This window comes from Panthera tigris, chromosome C2, assembly GCF_018350195.1.
Source record: "Panthera tigris isolate Pti1 chromosome C2, P.tigris_Pti1_mat1.1, whole genome shotgun sequence".
NCBI classification, from domain to species: domain Eukaryota; kingdom Metazoa; phylum Chordata; class Mammalia; order Carnivora; family Felidae; genus Panthera; species Panthera tigris.
The window spans coordinates 150,446,098-150,466,388 of NC_056668.1; the positions used below are offsets into that span (position 1 = coordinate 150,446,098).

Below are 20,291 nucleotides of genomic sequence, written 5' to 3' on the forward strand. Positions count from 1 at the left end.
TCGAGCGCCGAGACGGCCGGTGCGCGCTGGTGGCGCCGGGCCGGGCCGCTGGGTGGGCGCCGCCGCCGGGCCGCCGCCATGGGCCTGGGCGCCAGCGCCGAGCAGCCCGCGGGCGGTGCCGAGGGCTTCCACCTGCACGGGGTGAGTCGCCCCCGCGGCGCCGGTGACCTTGGCTGGGCGCCCGCACGGAAGCGACGGGACGCTTATCGGCGGCCCGAGGTCGGCAGCGGCGGGGTCTCGGCCCCCGAGGGGCCGCCGGGTGGTGTCGGTGGGGGCGGGGGCGGGATGTGCCTCCTTCCCGGTGGGAGCCTCCTGCGGGAGGCGGCGCCGCGGCCCTCCGGCCCCCGGCCTGTCTGCGGCCGCGGTCGGCCCGGCGCCGGCCCCGGCCCCGAGTGCCAGCCAAGCAGGAAGCGGGAGCGTTTCCTGGTCCCGGAGTGGCACTTCGCCCGGATGAAGATTGCACCAGGTTCAGCCGGGAGGCACTTGTGCACTTAGGTCCTATTTGCGGTCGCCTCCGGGCTGGGCCTGGGGAGAGAGCCAGCGACACTGAGACGCTAGCTCGCCGCCCTCGGGTCCAGGGAGTCGCTGGGTGGCCGAGAGGACGCCGACTGCCAGGGAGCCGGCCGGCCCGCGCGCCGCCGTCATGGGGTCGACAGGCCTCGGGTCGGGGGCTCGAGGGGCAGCGCGAAGCAGCCAGGGAGAGCGGGAGCGGGAGAGCCAGGAGAATGGCGCAGAGGGCAGCAGGGGAGGGACCTCGGGTGAAACCCGCGGAGAGGCGCGACCGAGAAAGTCGTCTCGGTGCTGCGACCAGGAGGTCTGGACTGGCAGTTCTGGGCAAAGTGAAGACGGAGTGGGGTTCCTCGAGTCTGAAGAGGAGGAGAGGGGCCAGCAGCCAGATGGAGAGTTGGGGTGACAATGTGTACCCTGGAGAAGGAGGGCTGTGACAGGTGAGAGGGGCAGGAGGGTCTCTGACCCCAGAGCGCAGTGGGTACCGTGCTTTCCCTTGGGCACCGTGGATAGATGCAGGGCTGAGTGTAGGCAGGGAGTGTCTGTATCGTTTTTGGGAGGCTCTGTTAACAACCGCAAGGGGGGAGGGCTAGAGGAGGGTTTTCCTAAAAGGAAAGCCAGGCGGGCTTCAGGATTCTGCCTGGGTGATGGGCTTTGTCCGGTTGGCATCACGGTGAGGCCCCTGACAGAAAAGGTGGACGTTGGGATGCATCCAGGAGAGTTTTGCAACAGGTTGATGGAAAGGGAAGGACCTGAGGATTTGGCAAGAGGGAGGGGTGGGGCGATGGGGGCAGTGAAGACAGGAGGGGCCTGCTGGAGAGGGCAGAGTGGAGAGGTCAAAGGACTGGAGGTCTTCCATGCCCCCAAACGGACATTTGTAAGCACCTGCTCTGGCAGGCGGAGTTCTGGGTCCGAACAGGGGACAGAACAGACGTTGTCCCTGTTCTCATGGAGCTTACGTTTGGTTGCTGGCCCTGAGAGGAGGCAGGCACAGACGAAATAGATCTCCACGGTAAGTGGAGATCGCTGCTGGGGTGGAGGGTAAAGCAGAGGAAGTGACAGATGGGTCATCAAAGCACCTCGGAAGGAAGGAGTGGGCAGTACGGATACTTGGTGGAAGAAAGAGCCTTCTGGGCAGAGGGAGGCCCTGAGGTGGGCTGGGCTTGTTGTGTTGAGGAAGTGCATGGACGGGGCGGCCCCTGTAAGGAGGGCAGCGGTAAAGGATGAGGCCGGATTATATTGGGCCTGGCATGTTGTCCTGAAGGTCTAGGATTTTATTCTGCCCTGTGGAGCCATCGGGACGTTTTACGTGGAGGTGTGACATTTCCTGCTGACCTCTTTTTTCTAATGTTTATTTATTTGTGTGTGTGAGAGAGAGAGGGAGACAGAGGATCCGAAGTGGGCTCTGATCCCTACGCGGGGCTCGAACTCGCCAACCGTGAGATCACGACCTGAGCCAAAGTCAGATGCTTAACCGACTGGGCCACCCAGGCGCCCTTTACTAACGTTTTTTTAAAAATGGAGGACGCGTGTGCCGCCCTCTGTCAATATTGGCGTCCTCACCGTGTGCCAGGCACGTTGGAGAAGACCCTGCCCTCGGTGAGCTTAGAGCCACGGAGGGTTCCCAGGCACTGGTTGTTACAGGATGGTGGAACAGAGCTGGCTCTGGGTTGCATTTCCTGGGGCTTCCCCTCTTCTGTGAGTCGGTACGAGTTTAAGGGTTAAATGCAAGGTAGAGCAGGTGTCACAGTCCCCTGGCCTGGAGCCTGTCCTCAGCAAGGGTAAGCTGCCGTCACGTCACCGTTAATTACATTAGGTCCCCTGCTGGGGGACACAGTGGAAAGTGTTACAAAAGCACACCCGGTGGGGCTGTGGGGTGGGGGTGATGAGAGCCCCCCCCCCCCACCAGGGAGAGTGGGACTGAGGGCAGCGCTTGCTGCTGGAGTGGGGGTGCAGGAGTGGGGGTGCTGCGGCAGCGGCATAGATTATTAGTCCCGTAGAGCCACAGTGGGTGATGGCGGAGCCCAGGGCGAAGGCAGTGGAGTACAGCCAGAGGACGAGGTCACGGCCGAGGCTGAGTAGAGGTGCAGGAGGCAGCTGGGAGAGGGGCCAGCTGGGATTGGAGTCGCTTCCTGAGCTCACTGTCACGGGAAACCATGGCAGCTTTGGGAGGTGGTGAGCAGGGGCCCGGCTGGTGGTGTCACAGCCAGGAGGGGTTCCTAATTCCAGGGCCGCATTAGCTTTGATCCAGGGGCTCGGTGTGAGCTCTCCTTCAGCTGGGGGGATCCAAGACTCTAGGGGCTGGTGGGTAGTCGAAGCCACAGGGCCTTTCCATTGTGGAGGCCACAGGAGCCCAGTGTCCTCTGGGCTGATGCCTGACCAGCAGGACATCAAGTGCTCACAGCCAAAGGCCTGAGGGTGTGGGTGCGGGGTGGGGGGGGCACCGCAGGGTCCAGCCCCGGGTATAAAGCCTGCATTGTTTGAGCAAGGCTCTGTAAATGGGGCCTTTGAGATGGATTTCTACCCCAGCTGGGAGGCCTGGTTGTTGTGTGTATGGAGCCGGCGGTGAGTCCCGGGAGTACAGGGCAGGGGCCCCCCCTGGGCTAGGAGTGGCTCCTGGCGGATCTGTGTTGCGTGCTGTGGGGACTAGGCTGTGAGGCCGGGATCTGGCTCTGCTCACTGGGCCCCCTGCTCAGGCTCATCCCTTGGGGCAGTCCCTCCAGTCTGCTTCCCTCAGCCACACTCCTCAGCAGCTGCCACGCCTCCCCGGCTGGTCATGGGTCCGTCACCACAGGGTCCGGGCCCTCTGGGATCTGGCCACAGGCTGCCTTCCCCCTCTTTCTGAGCACAACCCTGGTTCCGTCCTGGGACCCTCCCTTCCTGTCCACATCTAAACCTCTCTGGTAAACTCTCCGGCTTCCCAGTCTCCTAAGCCTCCCCCCAGGCCTGTGCCACCCTGTGTCTCTGTGGCCTTCTAGAAGCCCCCAGGGCTGCCCTGAGCTCTCCTAGGAGGCCTGTCCGGAAGCATGCTGTGCGGATCATGATCAGACAAGAGCCATTTCCTAAAGAGGAAAATTTGTGCCCCGGAAGGCGGCAAGAGAGGATTGAGTTACCTCGACCGTGCCCATGTGTGGCCTGCCTGGAACAGTTCGTGCAGTACACGTGTCCCTGCTGGGACACAGGGATCCGTGATGTGTGGCCTCTGAAATTGGGGGCCGGGGCTTTCTGGGAGGGGCACGGGGTTGGGATGGTGACGGTGGCCTCTACCGTGGGACAGGTACAGGAGAACTCCCCAGCCCAGCAGGCAGGCCTGGAGCCCTACTTTGACTTCATCATCACCATCGGGCACTCGAGGCTGGTGAGGCCCCACCATGTGACGTCTGTCTGCCTTGCTTGTGTGTGTGTGTGTGTGTGTGTGTGTGTGTGTGTGTGTCTCCTGTCCCACAGCAGACCCCATCCTGCTCTGCCTCCCTTTTCTTCTGGAGGGAGGCCCAACCCACCTCTCCTTCTCCAGGCCTCTACTTAGCCTCACTGGGGCTCTCCCAGGGCTCTGCTCCTAAGCTTTCCGGGAGGAGGCCGGGGGGGGGGGGGGGGGGGGGGAAGGGACTCTTGGAGCTACCTTTCGGGGCCTGAGAGGTGCGAAGGCTCTGGCCGAGGGGCGCCTCGCAGAGGGGCAACCCTGCCACGCTCTGGACCACTTTGTTGTGTTCCCCAGGGGGCTGAGGGAGGCAGGTTCAGTGGTGCCTAGGGGCACCCTGTGGGGGCTGCGGGGGTCGCCGGCCCCAGAGCCCGCCGTGGCCCGTGCCCTCGCCGGGTCCTGCCGGGGCCGCTGGCCGCCAGGCCCTTCCTCATCTCAGACCCAGACCGGTCCGAGGGGCCCCGACCCGGGGGTGGGGGTGGGGGTGGGGGTGGGGGGTGGGGCCCCGGCGTCAGCCCCACTGCCCCTGCAGAACAAGGAGAACGACACGCTCAAGGCCCTGCTGAAGGCCAACGTGGAGAAGCCCGTGAAGCTGGAGGTGTTCAATATGAAGACCATGAAGGTGCGCGAGGTGGAGGTGGTGCCCAGCAACATGTGGGGCGGCCAGGGCCTGCTGGGAGCCAGCGTGCGCTTCTGCAGCTTCCGCAGGGCCAGCGAGCACGTGTGGCATGTGCTGGTGAGTGGGCCCAGGGTGGGCGCGCGGGGGAGGTGGTGCCTGCGCGCAGGGGGAGGCGGGGGCGGGGGGAAGGGCAGGGGGTGGGGGTGGGGGGCAACCGGGAGAGGCCAGCAGCCAGTGCTTCTCTGTTAGAGGAGTCCCGAGGTCAGCTCCTCGTCACCCCGCTTGTGAGCCGGGTGACTCTGGGCACGTTCTTACCCCCGAAACCTTGGTTTCTTGTTCTGAGAGGCGGGGTACCGTCTCCTGGAGGGGTGGTCGTGCTGCCAGAAGGCGGCCGCCCTTTATAGCGTCTCTTCCGGGCCACTCGGTGGTCTGCCGGGATCTCGTCTTTGCTGGCAGGTCCCCTGCTTTAGGCCCCCTCGGGCCTTGGCTTGCTGCCTGGGGGGCTGGGTCTTGACGAATCTCAGCGACTGAGCTGTCACAGGTGCTGCTGTTAAGGTCTGTTCGCAGACACACACGTGCGTTCCCTGGTGGTGCCCACGTCCTTGAAGGAGTCCTGCAGCTTGGTGGGCGGAGGGCTTCCTGAGCTGGCAGTGGACTGATCCGATTTGTGGCCTCCACTGTCGCTTACTGGCTTCTCGTGGGAGGCTTCTCCGTCTTTCAGCCTCCCTGGGTTGGTCCAGGAGCGCAGTGGGGGTGACGATGTGATAATCCCTTTGCACTTCCCCTGGGGGCGACTGGGAGATTGGGAATAGTAGAGTTCCCACCCCCCGCCCCCCCAGGGAGTAAACAATCCTCGGACCCAGTCCTGCTCACTGCCTCCGCCTCCAGCCCCTCCGCAGGGGTCTCCAGCCGCAGGCCCGACGCAGGAACCACACAGTTGGCACTTACGACGGGCCCGACGTGTGGTTTTCATTCTTCGTGTGTGTTCTGTTTTTAATCTTCTCGGCAGCCCTGAGGTTGTCCATGGGGAAGTACTGTGTATCCTACTTTTAACTGTGGGGAAACTGATGCTAAGGGGTTAAGTATTTGTCCACAGTCGCTGGCTCGGGGTTGGTGGAGTCAGGAGTTAACCCAGGTCAGATCGCAGAGCTCAGGGCCGGTGAGCGGCGCCTCGGTGCTGCCCTCTGCTGGACAGCCTGCGGAAATTAGGGGGTGCAGTAGGAGGGTCTGGGCTTGAGGTCCTGCAGGGCCTGGGGACAGAGGACAGAAGTCCCACTGAGTACCTGGAGAGGCAGGCCCCTCCAACCTCCCCGCTCCCCCCCACCCCCTCCCAGCTCCAGGAGCAAGACAGGCAGTTGGTGCTTGTTTCCGCAGGAAGTGGAACCCTCTTCACCCGCCTCCCTTGCCGGCCTGCGCCCCTACACAGACTATGTGGTTGGCTCAGACCAGATCCTCCAGGAGGTGAGCAGGATTTGGCTTGCCCTCCCCGGGTCCCTGAAGGCTGTCGCCGCCGGTGTGGAGATGGGTGCTGGCCGCGGGGTGGGCCTCGTTTTGTTGGGGCCTCCGATTCCTGTGCCGGGAGCAGGGCTCAGGCGCCGGCTTTGTCGTAGTCCGAGGACTTCTTTACACTCATCGAGTCCCACGAGGGGAAGCCCTTGAAGCTGATGGTTTACAACTGCGAGTCGGACTCCTGCCGGGAGGTGACTGTAACTCCCAACGCAGCCTGGGGTGGAGAGGGCAGGTACTTGCTCAGTGGGAGGGCTGCGGGGCGGGACCTGGCCGCTGGCCGCGGACCAGAATCGCACAGGGGGGGTGTGGAGGCTGGGCTCTGGGTGCAGAGGTGCTGAGGATGAACACGGGGCCGGGAGGCGCCCTTTTCGCTCTTCCACTGCCAGTCGTGGGTGGGGTTGGCGGATCTAGGACCGACTAGGGGACCACCCCTCGGATTGACTGTTTCTGGACTTCGGCAGTCTGGGGTGTGGCATCGGCTACGGGTATCTGCACCGGATCCCAACCCAGCCCTCCAGCCACCACAAGAAGCCGCCTGGTGCCCCGCCGCCTGGTGCCCCGCCACCTGGACCCACCCCCCAGGACTCTCCTGCCCCTCCTCGCCCAGAGACCGGCTCCAGGCAGGGTGACTACATGGAGGTGCGTGGGGGGGGCATCTGCCAGTGGGGGGGCCTTCCTGTGGGCAGAGGGGCCTGCCATCTGGGAAAAGAGGACTCTGGCGTCGCCGGGGGCCCGTTGGTGGAGCTCTGGGGAGGACCTTTTGCTTCTGGGACCTAGTGGAAGCGGATGGTCCCGTCCTGGCACAGTGAAGCCCACTTGGGTTCTCCTGCCACTTGGGTCTGCAGGTGAGAGTAACGGCAAGGCACTAGTTGTCATTTTCATTTGAAACTGAGGCTCGGAGGTGGGCATAGCCTCGTCCTGTGCCTCGGTGAGTCTGGTAACGTCGGGTCAGAGGCCGGGCTCGCGGAACCCGGGCTGGGCAGGTGTCTGGCCGAGTCCGTAGGAGAGCGCCGGACCTGCCTTCTCGGCTGTTGGAAGAGGCACCTGAGTGCCTCTGGGGCACCGGGCTGGTGCCTAGGGTCTGTCCCGGGGGGGCATGCAAGGATCGCTCCCCAGGCACGCTGGAGTTCAGGGAGGGCCTTCTCTTCTGGCGGGTCATGGGAGGACCCGGCCGGGTGGACACCGGGGTTCCTGTCAGCGCTGCGGGAGAGGCCACGCCAGGCCCCTTGTGCCCAACTTCAGATCACCTGGACGGGGAGGGGGCAGGTCATCGAGGCTGTCTGCGCCTTCAAGCGGAGCGCTGATCCCCTGGCAAGCGTGGGCCGGGGGTTAGGGTGGACTGTGTGACCTGAAATGCCCCCGCCCTGTTCCCTCCTCGTCCCTGGCCGCCGCAGGCCCTGCTGCAGGCACCCGGCTCCTCCTTGGAGGAACAGCTTTCTGAGCCTGGGAGTCCCAGCCGTGGTGCTCCAGACCTTGGGGGACTCGCACGTCCCACGGAGACTCCTCTTCAGCCTCCACCTCCAGTGCAGCGAGTCATGGACCCAGGTAGCGAGCGGGCCCCGCGGACGGCAGGCTCGGGGGCCTGCCACCCCTCGGTGCTGGAGTGGGAGTCGTGTTTAGGGCGAGGCTTTCGCCCAAGTGCCAAAACCTTCCCCGGACCTGTCGTCCTGTGGCATATATGTCCTATGTCGTATATGTGAGGATGGTTGCAGGTGAGCCAGTGCCGCGTGCAGATGGGGGGACGGCAGAAGGGAAGTGGCCTGCTCAAGGTCACGTGGCACTCTGGGGACAGAGCAGGCGGGGTCTGGGCTCCCTGCCACAGTGCTATTCCCCTGAGGCCCAAACGCGGACTCCTTTCTTTCCTCGGCGGTAGGCGGTGGGGACCGCTTGGGGGTTGGGTGGGGGCGCCCCCACGGGCTGAGGACATTGCAGGTTTAGGCCGGGCCAGGTGCCCCAGGGTACTGGCCTTCCAGTGGTCGGGGTTTGGTGCTGGGAAACACTCGCGCCCCTTCCTCTAGGCTTCCTGGACGTGTCGGGTATCTCCCTGTTGGACAGCAGCAATGCCAGCGTGTGGCCCAGCCTGCCGTCTCCCACGGAGCCGACCCCCACAGCCGTGACAGCCGCAGGGCCCGAGGACGTCTGCTCCAGCAGTGGTTGTCACGAGCGGGGCGGTGAGTGGCCGACGCCCGCGGAGGCTCTCCGGGAAGGACCCTGGGCTGTTGGGAAGGCTGCCCCGAGTTTCTCAGCTGGGAGGGAGGCTGGCTTTGGGGTGACACAGAGCCTCATCAAGGCATTTGTACACCGGAGCCCCCCTTCCCCATCACCGCCTGGGCTGGGGGCTGGGGGTCAGAGGAGTGGCTGGCCCCGGGTCCCGCAGGCCTCCTGAGCCCCACCCTGTGTGTTCCAGGTGAGGCCACGTGGTCGGGGTCAGAGTTTGAGGTCTCCTTCCCGGACAGCCCAGGCCCCCAGGCCCAGCCAGACCACCTGCCTCAGCTAACCCTTCCCGACAGCCTCACCTTTACGGCCTCACCGGAAGACGGGCTGTCTGCTGAGCTGCTCGAAGCACAGGCCGAGGAGGAGCCGGCGAGCACAGAGAGCCCGGACTCGGAGGCGGAGGCTGAGGGGGCGGCTGGCCAGGCCCGGCTCTCTACCCCAGAAATAACGCCCTAGGCTGGGACGAGGCCCGGTGGCATTTCACGAGGCCTCGGTGTGGGGCAGCAGCTCGGGCCGTGCCGCGCGGCCCAGCCTCCGGCCCGGTGTGTCCAGCTTCCTAGGCTGCAGCCCCCGGTGACGTGCAGGGACTTCGGCAGGCCAGGGCTCTTGTGTCCGCTCAGACCCTACTGGTCTCGAAGAGATGACACGTCGGCCTTAATTCTGCCCGACGGTCCTGGCTTTGAGGAATCGGGCACTTGAGAGTCTCAAACGAGTCCATTTGGGGCGGTAGGAGGCTGGGAGTAGCACCCAGGTTAAGTTCCGCAGGAGCTGGGGTGGGAGAGGAAAGGACTCTGCTGCTTGGGTGGGACAAAGCGAGTGGGTAGTAAGGGGAGGCCGTGGGGCTTGGCATCTTTAGGCCACGTACCCTTAAGTCCGGCGCTTCTCCTGCTCCGGTCGCTATGGCTGTCCGGGAGGCCACAGCATCCAGGCGGGGTCAGGGGTGCAGATGGGAGTGAAGGAGGAAGGGACGGGTGTGGAGTGTTTGCCTGACACTTCGTGGGGCTGGCCTTGACTCGGCCTGCACAGCTCAGCTGGCCCTGCGTGTACTAGAAGGCAGCCCCGTGCCTTGGGGACCCCTGGAGCCGCAATCACGGTCTCTTCTGTCACGTGCCCTCCTCTCCATGCATGCTACACTGCACAGGCGGTTCAGGCTGACATACGCCAGTCTCAGCTGGAGGAGAGAAGCCGTGAACGTGTCCACCTCTCCTGGGAGAGGAGGGGTGGAGACTCTGGGCCCTGCAGCAGAGACTCCCTTGATCTTGGATCATGACGTTTCTTCTTCCCCAGGGCCGCCGCCCCTCAGACCCGGTGGTGCCTCCTGTCAGCTCCCAAACTTCTACAACCATCTCTTTTAAATACACAAGGCTTTGTCAGCCCCAGCGGTGAATAAAAATGACAAATTTAAGTTCACCATCCTAAGCAGACTCTTTCAAAGCGGGTCCTGACCGGACCTCTTTAGACACTGCTCCCGCTCCACGGGGTAAGGGAGGGGGGGGCCTGGACGAGAGTGGGTAAGGGCCGCTCCGTTCTTCCCCACAGTTCGGGAGGAGGCTGCTCCCTCCACCTCCAGGTGCCCCGAGAGGCTAACACGAGGCCAGGTTTTCTGCTCTACTTGGCTCCTGCAGGCAGGGAGGGCTCCATCCAGGAAGGGCCCCTCCCCTCCACGGAAGTGCTTCCTGACTTGGCTTCAGTCCCTCCCCTCCCTACTTGCTGATCGCCACTTGGGCTGCCTCCGGCCTTGTCTTCTAGCTGCCACCCAGCGGGAGGTGCCACCTTTGCTGCTTGATGTGTAACGTCTGCACTTAACGGGGCCCAGATTTCTGTTAGGCCCAAGGCCCACGGGATGGGGACTCTGCTCTGGGCGGGACAGGTCAAGTATACGGAGGGAGGGCCCCCGGTTAGCGAACACTTCAACTTCCTGGCACTGTGACAGCACTGAAAGCAAGCCCTTGGCAAACCTACCGGAGCAGCCGATACGCTGCAGAACGGAGACACCAGCGCCGGGGCTTGGTTCTCGGATGGTCTGGGAGCCCAGCGTCTGTCCGCCTGCGGGAATCCGGGCAGCGGAACAGCATCACCGCGGGACCGTTCTGAGAGCAGCTTCCCTGAGCTGCAGCCTGGGAGTCTGGCCCAAAGTGCCCTTCCCTTCAGAGCTGTGGCTCTTCCCTCCCTTTTACGCACTCCCCTCCTGAAACTGGGTGATAAAATGGGCGTTGATGCTGATTATTGTCAGGATAAACACGGAACCGGAAGTTTCTCTGTAATCTGCTATGAAGGAAAGTGACAAGTGAAAGAAATAAATGTGTACTACACTTTAAATATTTTAACTAAAGCCTTTATTCTATACAACCGTGAAATACAGATTTTTACCCTTTTGGCGTTGCAGGCTGTCAAATTTTCTGGAAGCTATTACTGGTTTGACTGGAAGGAAAAAAAGAAGTAGAAGCATGCCGAGGGTCAGATGGATGACAGGAAGGGGGTGCGGCCGCCCCTCAAGCCTCGGCACACAGGGCAAAACGGCCCAGCAAAACCCGTTCTGTGGCCCAAGGGCCCCTCCCGCAGACACAGCTGAGGGCTGGTAAATGAGCTGTGGGGTTTTTTGGTTGTTGTGTTTTCGTCATTAATTCACAACTATTGCTAAAAAATGTGCACCAAAAGTGCACCGTTGTATCCAACAGATAGAAAGGACTTTAAAAAAAGAAGCCGGTGGCTCTGTGCGTGAGGGGGAAAGACTCCTTGGGAACGTGGCACCTCTTTGCTGACTTCTTCAAAGTGCTGGAGGCAGTGACCTGTCCACTTTCCAAAGGAGCCTGACCGGCGGTGAGGGAGCCCTGTCTCTACAGTCGTGCAGGCAAGGGAATCTCAAATGGTCAGGTCTGGCCCCGGGCCCGTCGGCTGCCTCCAGCCGAGCCTGGGAAGAGGACGGGGAGGAAGAAAGACCTTCCCCGCCCTCCCCGGCCCCTGCTGCCGTGGGGACTGACCGCACACGAGAGGGGGAGGCGACCGGACCCGAATAAACTGCCCTCCGAAGGCACTTGTGCTTCTGGCTTCATACAGGAGGCTTGTCTTAAGTAGTTTTATGGGGCGGGCCATTGTTCTGTGCTGAATACAAATGACCTTGGGGAGGATCCAAAGTATTTCTTCTTGCCAAAAGTTGAAGTGTTTATCCCCAATAAGTTATATTCTGTACAAGACTCAAAGGATTCTAGGAAAGCTTCAGATCGTTAGAAAGAACAGTGAAGAGAACTGTGGGTGCAGGTACCACACCACCGCCCTGCCTATGAAACTCCGGAGGAACAAGTATGTATACTCCCAGGACAGGACACCAGGCGTTTTAGGTCGCGTGTAAATGAAGCTAGTGTTCCATCGTGGTCTTGGGCTTTGATGGCATCACACTGTTCACCCAGAGCGAGAGCCTGTGGCGTCGCCTGGCTTTTGCCCATAAACAAAACGGGGCACCGTGAGGAGGAGTGAAAGAGCCGCACCTCCCTGCGGCCCACGGCACCGCGGGGCACCGCGGGGCGCACTCCAGCGTGGCAGTCCGAGGGCTGCGGTCCGGCACCCGGAATCTCTCCAGGCCTTCCTAAAAGAACGCATCTGAGATGCAGGGTTAAAACAAGCCCAGGAAGGAGAATTTATTTTGAGGTGGGCTGGCTCCTGAATTGTACAACAGCAAATTCCTATTAAAAATAACTGTCGTAAGTGTGAGAACATTTGTGGTGTTTGTTTTTAATGACCAACTTGGAAAAAGCCTTCATAGGTGCTGCGTGGATGGAATGTACTCTCTTAGAAAAGCTACAGAGCGTGTGGGTTTGAAGTTGAAACACAGTGACAGAGGTGGCTCTACCGATGTGTCTCTAACAAGTGCTAACAGACAAAGGTAAGGTCCTTTGAAACAAAAGGAGGAAGCCGAGTCTGTGCTGGCCTGTCGTCCGTTCTCTGTACATCTTGCAAGACACAGTCCTCTTCGGGGGCGGGGGGGGGGTGTCCTGCTCTCGCTCTCTGCCTCCCTGGGGACAGCTTAATCTACACATGGAGACTGGTTTCTATATTACATCTCGATTAGTCGCTTCAACAGAAAGAGAATCTCGGTCCATACCAAATCGGCCGCTAGAAGTCTTGCTCCCATTGGGGCCCAGCGGGCTTCCTAGGACTACTCTCGGGGCCACGGAGGAAGGTCAGGAAATGCATACCCAGGAGCGCCTGCCCGCCCTTCACGTGGACTTCTGGCGGTAATGGAGGGTGAGGTCGCCCCCGCTCTTCCAGATGAAGTGCTTCACCGTCCGGAGGTCCATGTTTGGATCCAAAACCTGAGCGGCAAAAAAACAGGTCACAAAAAGTGTCAGAGCCTCTACTGCGTGATACCTAAGACCTTTATTGTGAACTCAGACTCTCAGCAGGCGATCCAGCTCGTCCCCACCTGCCGGCCTGCTCGTGCTGACACAGCCGCCGTGACGCGGACACAAACCGGGCCCCGAGAGACGCGCAGCTTGTGCGGCTGGGACAGAAATCCCAACTCCAGCCGCTCCTCTGAGGAAATGCCTCGAGTGCACCTTTACTTCAAACAGCTCCCCCGGGGCGCCGCCCACCTCCGCTGCACGTCTCCACCCAGCACGGCAGGTGCTGCTCTGCGCACCGAGGCCAGCGGGTGTCTTTCTCTGGTCGGGGAAAGAAACGGCCACCGGCACATTCACATTTACCGTCTCGGTGTCCTTTTGCGGAGAACCTCCCCGGGGTAAATGGGAGCTTCAGGGTGGGCCGAAGAGCCCCTTCGGAAGGGGCCTCACCAGTAGGTGGGAGAGACCCGGCACTCCCTCCTCAGAGTCTCCTTAAAAGCAGAAGCACCCCCAAAGGCCACAGACGTGGGAAGCGTAATCACACGACACCTGACTTTCTGAGCATCAGCGCTAGAGAGAATGGGGCCGCGGTCCTCGCGTGCACTTACCTGGTCCTGGCACAAAAGTTCGATTTTCTCCTCTGCCAACACAGCAATATCCTCCTCTTTTTCCTGTTCTCCTGGCTTTTCATTGTTAGAAGAGCTAGTGGTTTGCGACTCATTATCCAAGTTGATGATTTTCTCGTAAACGTGTTCCATTACCTTCCGGACTTGGAGCATGTCACTGGCGGAGAGTCTGTCTCTGCAAAAAAAAAAAAAAAAAAAAAAAAAAAAGCAAGGGCAGAGTGTGACGTCAGGCAATCGCCGGACGTTGTCTTACATGCTCTTTGGTGTCCCCGTTTGGTAAAGATAAAGCAAACCGCAGAAGCATAAACCAATAAATGTTTTCAGTCACTGCCTTCATCTATTTTAGAATTGCCAACATATTCTCTATAGTGTCCTCCTAAGACACAGATAGCGGGTAACTGAGATTAAATACACGTTAAGACTTACACATACATAAAGAACAGCCTTCCGGGTTTTATTCCCTTAAAGACTTTCCTAGCACAGCAGCAGACTGAATGCTCCTGGGAGGGAAGGCAGCCCCCGGTGATCACCCACAAGCCCAACAGCCAGCCGGGTATCTCCAGATGGATGTCCTGCAGGAACCTCAAACTCTCCGTGTCCAAAACTACATTCATCAGCTTCCTCACTCCCAAACCTATTTCTGTATCACTGACGTCAGGTTGCCAACCCAAGCAGCTCAGGCTCAAACTCTGAAAGCCATCTAAAACGTCAGTCATTACAAGCGGTATCTAGGACTCGCTTTAAAATAATCCGGGGTGTGTGTGTGTGTGTGTGTGTGTGTGTGTGTGTGTGTGTAGGTGGGTGGGAGGGAGGGGAGGCAGAGAAGAAGGAAAGTGTTCAGACTGTGTCAATAACCCTGAAGCTGTTTGACAGGATAACGGGGTTCATTCTAATCTCCTTTTCGTTATGTCTGGAAATTTCCCTAACAAAAGGTTTTTAAGTCTTGTTGAATACCTCTCTTTTGAAACTCTATCCATCCTTACATGTCCAGCTCAAATTCCATGTCCTTCAAGAAGCCTTTCCAGAAAGCTCCAGCCCCAAATCCATTTCTCCCTCTCTCCTCATTCCCCAAGTATCTGTGAAAGCAGTCTTTATATACAAACTGTGTCCTAAACTATGCTGTGGCAAGAAACAAAATCCAAGTCTTACTTTTTTGAACTTCTGTGGCCTACCACATAGGTACTTGGTAAAGGGTAAATTGTGTAAACTTTCAGTATTATGAAACTAGCTTTAGATCTATCACATGTCTCCTTTGCTATAAAAGCAATCATAAAGAATACAAAAATCTCTGGCAATTAATTAGATCCGGCATCACATGATACTACATTTACTTACTTTTTTAAGGTTTTTGCTCCCGAAGATGCGTGAGGTTGGAGGTAGAAAGGAATTTTGTTGAATTTGGGCATATTTTTCTGAAATATTAAAAGTAAAAAAGGCACAATCATTTCTATTAGCTGATGAGTGAAAATGATGTCAATAAAAAACATGATTTACCAGTTAATAGTTATTTTACAATTCAAATGAACTTTCTATGAAATGTATAGTAAGCTATCTAATCACCTAAGCCTAGTGAAAGTGTATCCAGAAAAGTCTCACGTTCAGTTTCGTAATAAAACGTATACAAGATAAATGATACGTCAGTGGCAGTGTGAGACTGCAGTATGGCTCTTCCCAAATAACAATTCAAGGTATTAAAGGGAAACAAATTTTACTTGCTATTTAAAGCAAAATCTCAATTCCACATTAAAACACTGGGGCTGATACTTAGGGGCCCAAACAGAAAATTCAGTGTCTGGAGAGAAACCCACAGCATCCACTTCTGAGCAAAACCACACACTCTAGGCTGGTGAGGCCCATCATCTAGCTGGAAAGGTCACTGAGGTCCTCCAACTTTCTCTCCCTCTCACATCAGGTCTGAGGTTTTAATCGAGAGTGGAAACTTCAGCCAAACGCCTAGATGTCTACCATGCAGTAAATCACGTACTCAGATGAAGGACAAAATTAACTGGTCAGCTTTTCTCTGGGTATTTCTCCCCTTCAAGCCTCCGTGTCATATCCTGTCTGGGTGTCTCCTCTCAGGAATACGCCACAGGCTGAATGTCAGCAATGCATCCCAGGTGAGTTTCACACTCAAAGAAAATAGTGCTTATGGGGAGCTCAGACTCAGAGCTAAGAGCACAGAATACCCATCAGGTGTCACACTGGCTTTAGGTTCTTGGAGGTATATCTGGACAGAAAACACATTTTCTGGAGGTTCTAGAGATTCAATCTCTTTTCATAAGGCTTTAGGAATATATAAAACAGATCAACAGCACATAAGAGAGTCTAGAAACAGACCCATGTGCATATAGAAATTTAGTACCTGATAAAGACAGCATTTCCAATTACTAAGAAAAGGATAGGTTATTCAAAAAAATTGTTTTGGCACACTGGCTATCTGCTTGGAGGAAGTTAGCATCCCACCTCACACTAAACAGCACACATTCTCATAAATTACAGGTCTAGACACAAACAATGATCACAGACGTACCAGAGAATAGCCAAGCAAGATGTGACACTCAGAGCCATGAAGATCAATCTGATTACATAAAAATTCAAACTTTTTGCCTGGTAAAAGACACCAACCACGAAAAAGTAATACTTCAACTGAGAGGCACAGATAATAGTCAAAGGGTGACTGTTCAATATGAAGAAGTCCTGCAAATCAGGGAGAAACACAAACTCCCCAACAGAAAAAGGAGTGAAGGATACAGAGGCAATTCACAGGAGAAGCACAAACAGCCAATACGAAAAGATGCCTAACCTCAGTACAGATGGAAGCAAACAAACCGACCCACATTAAAACAAGGATATATTTGCCATCTTTTAGCAAAGACCGACAGTGTCGGTCAGTGTGGAAAAATGGGCACTCATGCACTGTTGGAGCCTCTGTGGGGGCAAGTGGGCTGTATCGTAAAATTTAAAACCTGCAGACCCTTGGATCCAGCAAGTCCACTTCTAGGAATTTATCCTAAAAGTATACAAAGATACACGTACAAGGATGTTGACGGAAGCATTGTTTGTGATCGAGAACACTGGAAACAACCTTAACGTCCCTCAATCGGGGACCAGATAATTAATTATGACACATTTATACAAAGACATACTATGTAATCATTAAAAAGGAATGACCCATATGACGTACAGACATGAAAAACCATCCAAGACATATTTTTAAGCAAAAAATAAAACCAAACCAAGTTGCAGAACAGAATGTATAAGATTTTGTGCAAAATAATGAACTGTGTGTGTGTGTGTGTGTGTGTGTGTGTGTCTGTATCTACACACACACAGAGGCACCTACACACACACCTGGATAGTACCTGCTTGTGTATGCACAGAAAAAAGTCCTGAAGGTTATGCATTAAACGACGAAAAGTTATCGCTCTAGGGAGAAGGACAGGAGTGGATGGAAGAAAGGGATGACTGGGAAAGAGGTGGGAGTTTCCCTTCATTCGTTTATTTTCTTTAATAAGCACATGCCATGTTTATAACTCAATCCAACAGAGATATAAACTGACACGACTCATTACCAACTTCTTCCGCAGCCCTGGAGCTGCAGGGAAGCAGAGGGGGATTCCACTTGGAGCCTAGTTTTGACTCGAGTTTAGGACGGCACGGTCTAAAGCTGTTCTTATGCCTTCGTGATCTGGAAAGGACAAAAGGGCGAAGCAGGAGCGAAGGACACTTACATCCACAGTGATGTCAATGACCCATTGTGGCACTGTCTCATTAAGAAGCATCGACTCAGTCTCACCCCCGGAGTCTCGGCAGAGCAGCCTAAACAAAACCCGTCAGGTAGTAAGTGACACAAGCAGCACAAACGACAACCCCCCGTCAGCAAACATTAGAGGGAGGGACCCTACGGAGCTCGTTCCGGGCAACCCCCCCTTGACGGCAGCCAGGCGGCCTGACTCAGCCCGCCGGGAGGGAGAGCAGGGCCCCAGACCTCGAGGCCAGGCGCACACTAGCGTCGCTCCTCTGAGTCGGGTGACGACAGGAACCCTGGGTGGAGGCGGAACAGCCCGGAAAGCTCTCCTGCCCGGGCGGGGCTCCCGTGCACGGCACAGGCCACCCCCCCCCACCCCCCCCCCCACCCCCGGCGCCTGAGATGGGGCGGGGCGGTTTTGGTAATGACCCTCGGAGGATTCCGAGCTCAAGGGCAACAGAAGCGTTCCTCTCACTTCTGGCCCAGAGGAGACGCTAGTGAGCTCCCCCGTGGCTCCAGCAGGGCCTCGCTGGCAACCTGAGGGGAAGCTACTGCAGCTTCCCCGCGGGGCCTCACGAGGGACCGACCGCCTTGCACCTCAGGCCGCGGCACCACCGAGCACCACGGTTCTCAGGAGCAGCCCAGGCGGTCCTGCAGGGCCCAGCCCGAGGGAAGTGCCCTGCTCTGCTGCTCTGAGCAGGGACATCTGGGGATTCCTGGCCCCCCAGTCACGCTGGCTTAAGTGAGAGAAAGGGAGAGCTTCCTGCAGAAACCACCAGAGGAGCTGCCTGAAAGCAAGGTCCCGACCTGACTTTCACACGAGAGGCTCAGCTCTCAGTTAGGATGGGGCTGACCGGCATCAGACACTGAATTATCGCACGGACAGGGAAAAGCTTCCGAATCACACCCATAAAAGTTAGTGATGAACAACTTATCATGTTTGGACGTGCCTGGCTGGCTCCGTCAGTAAAGCGAGCGACTCTTGATCTCGGGGTTGTGAGGCTGAGCCCCATGTTGGAGTGATCACTTTAACAATAAAATCTTTAAAAATAACTAATTAATTGGCTAAAAAAAGTAAAATCTTAAAAAAAAACAAACCCCAGCTTATCATGTTTGAGTCCGTATCTCTTAGCAAACGGGATGCTCTCTTCGGCAGGGTCTCCGACCTTCCTTACCCATACCTGAACAGCGTGCGTCCCCCAGCTTCACCAAAGATCACAGGAGTGTGGGGGGGGACTTGAAAATATCCATTTCCCTTCTGCACTCGGTTCTCCTGCTCCCCATTTACTAGGAAAAGATGCACATGGTGTCAGTATCCAGAGCCAGTGCTCAAATGTAACATTTTGTTTCTACAGGCTTCAAACCGCCAAGCTTTTTAAAGTTCAAAGTCTGAGAAGTCAGCCAGTCAGATAAAGGGACAAAACCAATCAAAGTCAAATTTCCACAAAGAATGAGGACGGCAACTTGGGGTGTACCTCATGGGAAATGACTGTATACTTTTAGGGAATTTTAATCGAAGACATTAGCATCTGAGATTTGAAATAAAGAGCGAACCATCTCCTTCAGCCACAGGGAAGTCTAGGACAGCCTGTTTACGAATGGCGGTCCGCTGTTGTGCACGTGGGTAGAACGCCGAGATCGGGAAAATTTCTGCGGCCAGAAACAAATTTATGTTTTAACGGCCGCCGTAGCCGATGGCAGAGGTATTAGCGGAAAGTAAAACCCCCAAAGCGGCCCGAATCTCCTTCCTGTTATTCCCTGCAGATTTCATTACCCTGCTTTCTTCGTCACCTTTTGACGAAGTGCGGTTGAGCCCCACTCCAGTGCCGCCTTGTTCACAGAGACACCTCTGGTGAATCTGGAAGCCACGTCACCCTCTGACCCTACAGCACTTTCAGACCCTCTCCCACAGCACCCGACACCTCCCTGCGATCTCGTAATGCTCTATCTGCTCTATCCAAGGAGCTTTCTGCCCTGCCGGAACGTCAGGCCCGAAAGGATGCGATCCGTGCCCATTTATCTCTATCAACCCTGCCAGCAGCTCACGACAGGCCTCCGGACGCCTGAGCTGCTCACCGAGGGGCATCTACACGACTCTGGAGAGCCCACGGAGCACGGTGCTGGTGCCGATCACCACGATCACCACACGGGTGGAGCAAGCAGTGGTCTGGCTGCACGGTGGGTGGGACCCGCCCCCGCCCTTACTACGGCAGTTTGATTTGAGGATGACCCGGATTCCTGCGGCTTTCCTTACTCCCACAGCCAAAGCCTGGACGCCAGTGCTGCAGACTGTCCTACTAGTTTTTGATCTTGATCGTCTACCTGGGCCTCTAGGGCATTCTAACTGTCACCCTGCAGGTGGAGAGGGACGGGCATGGCTGGGAATGACATGCCCACAGCTACACAGCTGATAAATGCCAGAGCCCACACTGAGACCTGGCTTTTTCCACCCTCTGCTGAAGATCTTTCCGTCGAGTTTCTCTGGCTCAGAGCCCCCTGTACGATTCTGATGGGGAGGGGCGTGCACCAGATGACACAAAACAAAAGCCACCACGGGTGGGGTCGGCGCCCTCTGCGACAGGGATATCAGAAGACTGGCTTGCAGAGAAGCATGCACAAGAGACCTTGCGCACAAGAGATTTAAACTGATTATGAATGAATCAGCCAGAACAAAGGCTCTGGCAGGAGGTCCTGGTCATTACTGGCCACCAGAAGTGGGCGCTCTTCAGCAGAATCTTCAGAGAATTCAGAGAATATTCAACAGAGTGAGCCCTCGGCAGGTAGGACTCAAGGATTCTTCAACTGGCTAATAGGTGACATATGAGCTGTGAGATTGTTTTCTTTTTTTTCTCTTCAATCAAACTGAATCAAAATTACAAACTCAAAACATGTTCTCCTCTACTGTCCAGAGAAAGTTATTGCCACTGTCTGAGGCACACATAACTTTTCAATGTCCTCAGTGACATTAATTCTTTACAAATACCCATTCGCTTATCCTGACACTTCTGGGTTGAAATTTGATTCTTTGAAACGTTTGGAGCCAAAATCAGGTAGATCATCAGACTAGGTAATGCCTGTGTTTCAGGCCGGCATGAATTATGACCAGGTAAGGACAGAAATGGCTTCCTGACGCAGCTAAGTAGCTAGCTCTGGAGGTGAGTCCAGCAGGGACCACAGATGCTCCGAGGAACAGTCTTCTTTGGAAGAAGACTGCTAAGCCACTTGCTTTTAAGGAGAAGGTCATTTGTATATATAGGGTTTTTTTTTTACCCATCTTGAGCAGCTTCACGAAAAGTGCTCTTGGAATCTCAAG

General features: G+C 56.8%; 2 protein-coding genes across 5 annotated transcripts in view; one reads left to right on the forward strand and one right to left on the reverse strand.

Annotated features, from left to right (window-relative positions):
- The first annotated feature begins 41 nt into the window (after window positions 1–41).
- Window positions 42–10,586, forward strand: GORASP1 (golgi reassembly stacking protein 1). 3 transcript variants are annotated; one of them, XM_042998388.1, is made up of 9 exons: window positions 42–141; window positions 3,785–3,865; window positions 4,458–4,661; window positions 5,919–6,005; window positions 6,155–6,285; window positions 6,515–6,692; window positions 7,448–7,598; window positions 8,072–8,224; window positions 8,461–10,586. In XM_042998388.1, exons 1-9 carry the CDS (start codon window positions 79–81, stop codon window positions 8,721–8,723), a joined length of 1,311 nt encoding a protein of 436 aa, XP_042854322.1. In that variant the 5' UTR covers window positions 42–78; the 3' UTR covers window positions 8,724–10,586. The 3 variants fall into 3 exon arrangements, with proteins under 3 accessions (XP_042854322.1, XP_042854323.1, XP_042854324.1); XM_042998389.1 differs by having other exon boundaries at window positions 8,564–10,586; XM_042998390.1 differs by lacking the exon at window positions 8,461–10,586 and having other exon boundaries at window positions 7,448–7,765; window positions 8,072–8,162.
- The window catches only part of WDR48 (WD repeat domain 48), a 42,867-nt gene continuing 33,162 nt past the window's right edge, over window positions 10,587–20,291 (reverse strand). For both annotated transcript variants that reach the window (XM_007081017.3, XM_042998387.1), the window contains 5 exons: window positions 18,160–18,265; window positions 16,962–17,049; window positions 14,566–14,642; window positions 13,213–13,405; window positions 10,587–12,577 (listed from right to left, as the gene is read on the reverse strand). In XM_007081017.3, the coding sequence (XP_007081079.2) occupies window positions 12,482–12,577; window positions 13,213–13,405; window positions 14,566–14,642; window positions 16,962–17,049; window positions 18,160–18,265 (560 nt within the window). In that variant the 3' untranslated portion in view covers window positions 10,587–12,481. The remainder of the gene's footprint in view (window positions 12,578–13,212; window positions 13,406–14,565; window positions 14,643–16,961; window positions 17,050–18,159; window positions 18,266–20,291) is intronic.

Coding starts and splice junctions, on each gene's coding strand:
- GORASP1 (XM_042998388.1), top strand. CDS start 79: ATGGGCCTGGGCGCCAGCGCCGAGCAGCCCGCGGGCGGTGCCGAGGGC. Junction 3,866..4,457: donor CCATCGGGCACTCGAGGCTG/GTGAGGCCCCAC, acceptor CTGCCCCTGCAG/AACAAGGAGAACGACACGCT. Junction 7,599..8,071: donor GCAGCGAGTCATGGACCCAG/GTAGCGAGCGGG, acceptor CCCTTCCTCTAG/GCTTCCTGGACGTGTCGGGT.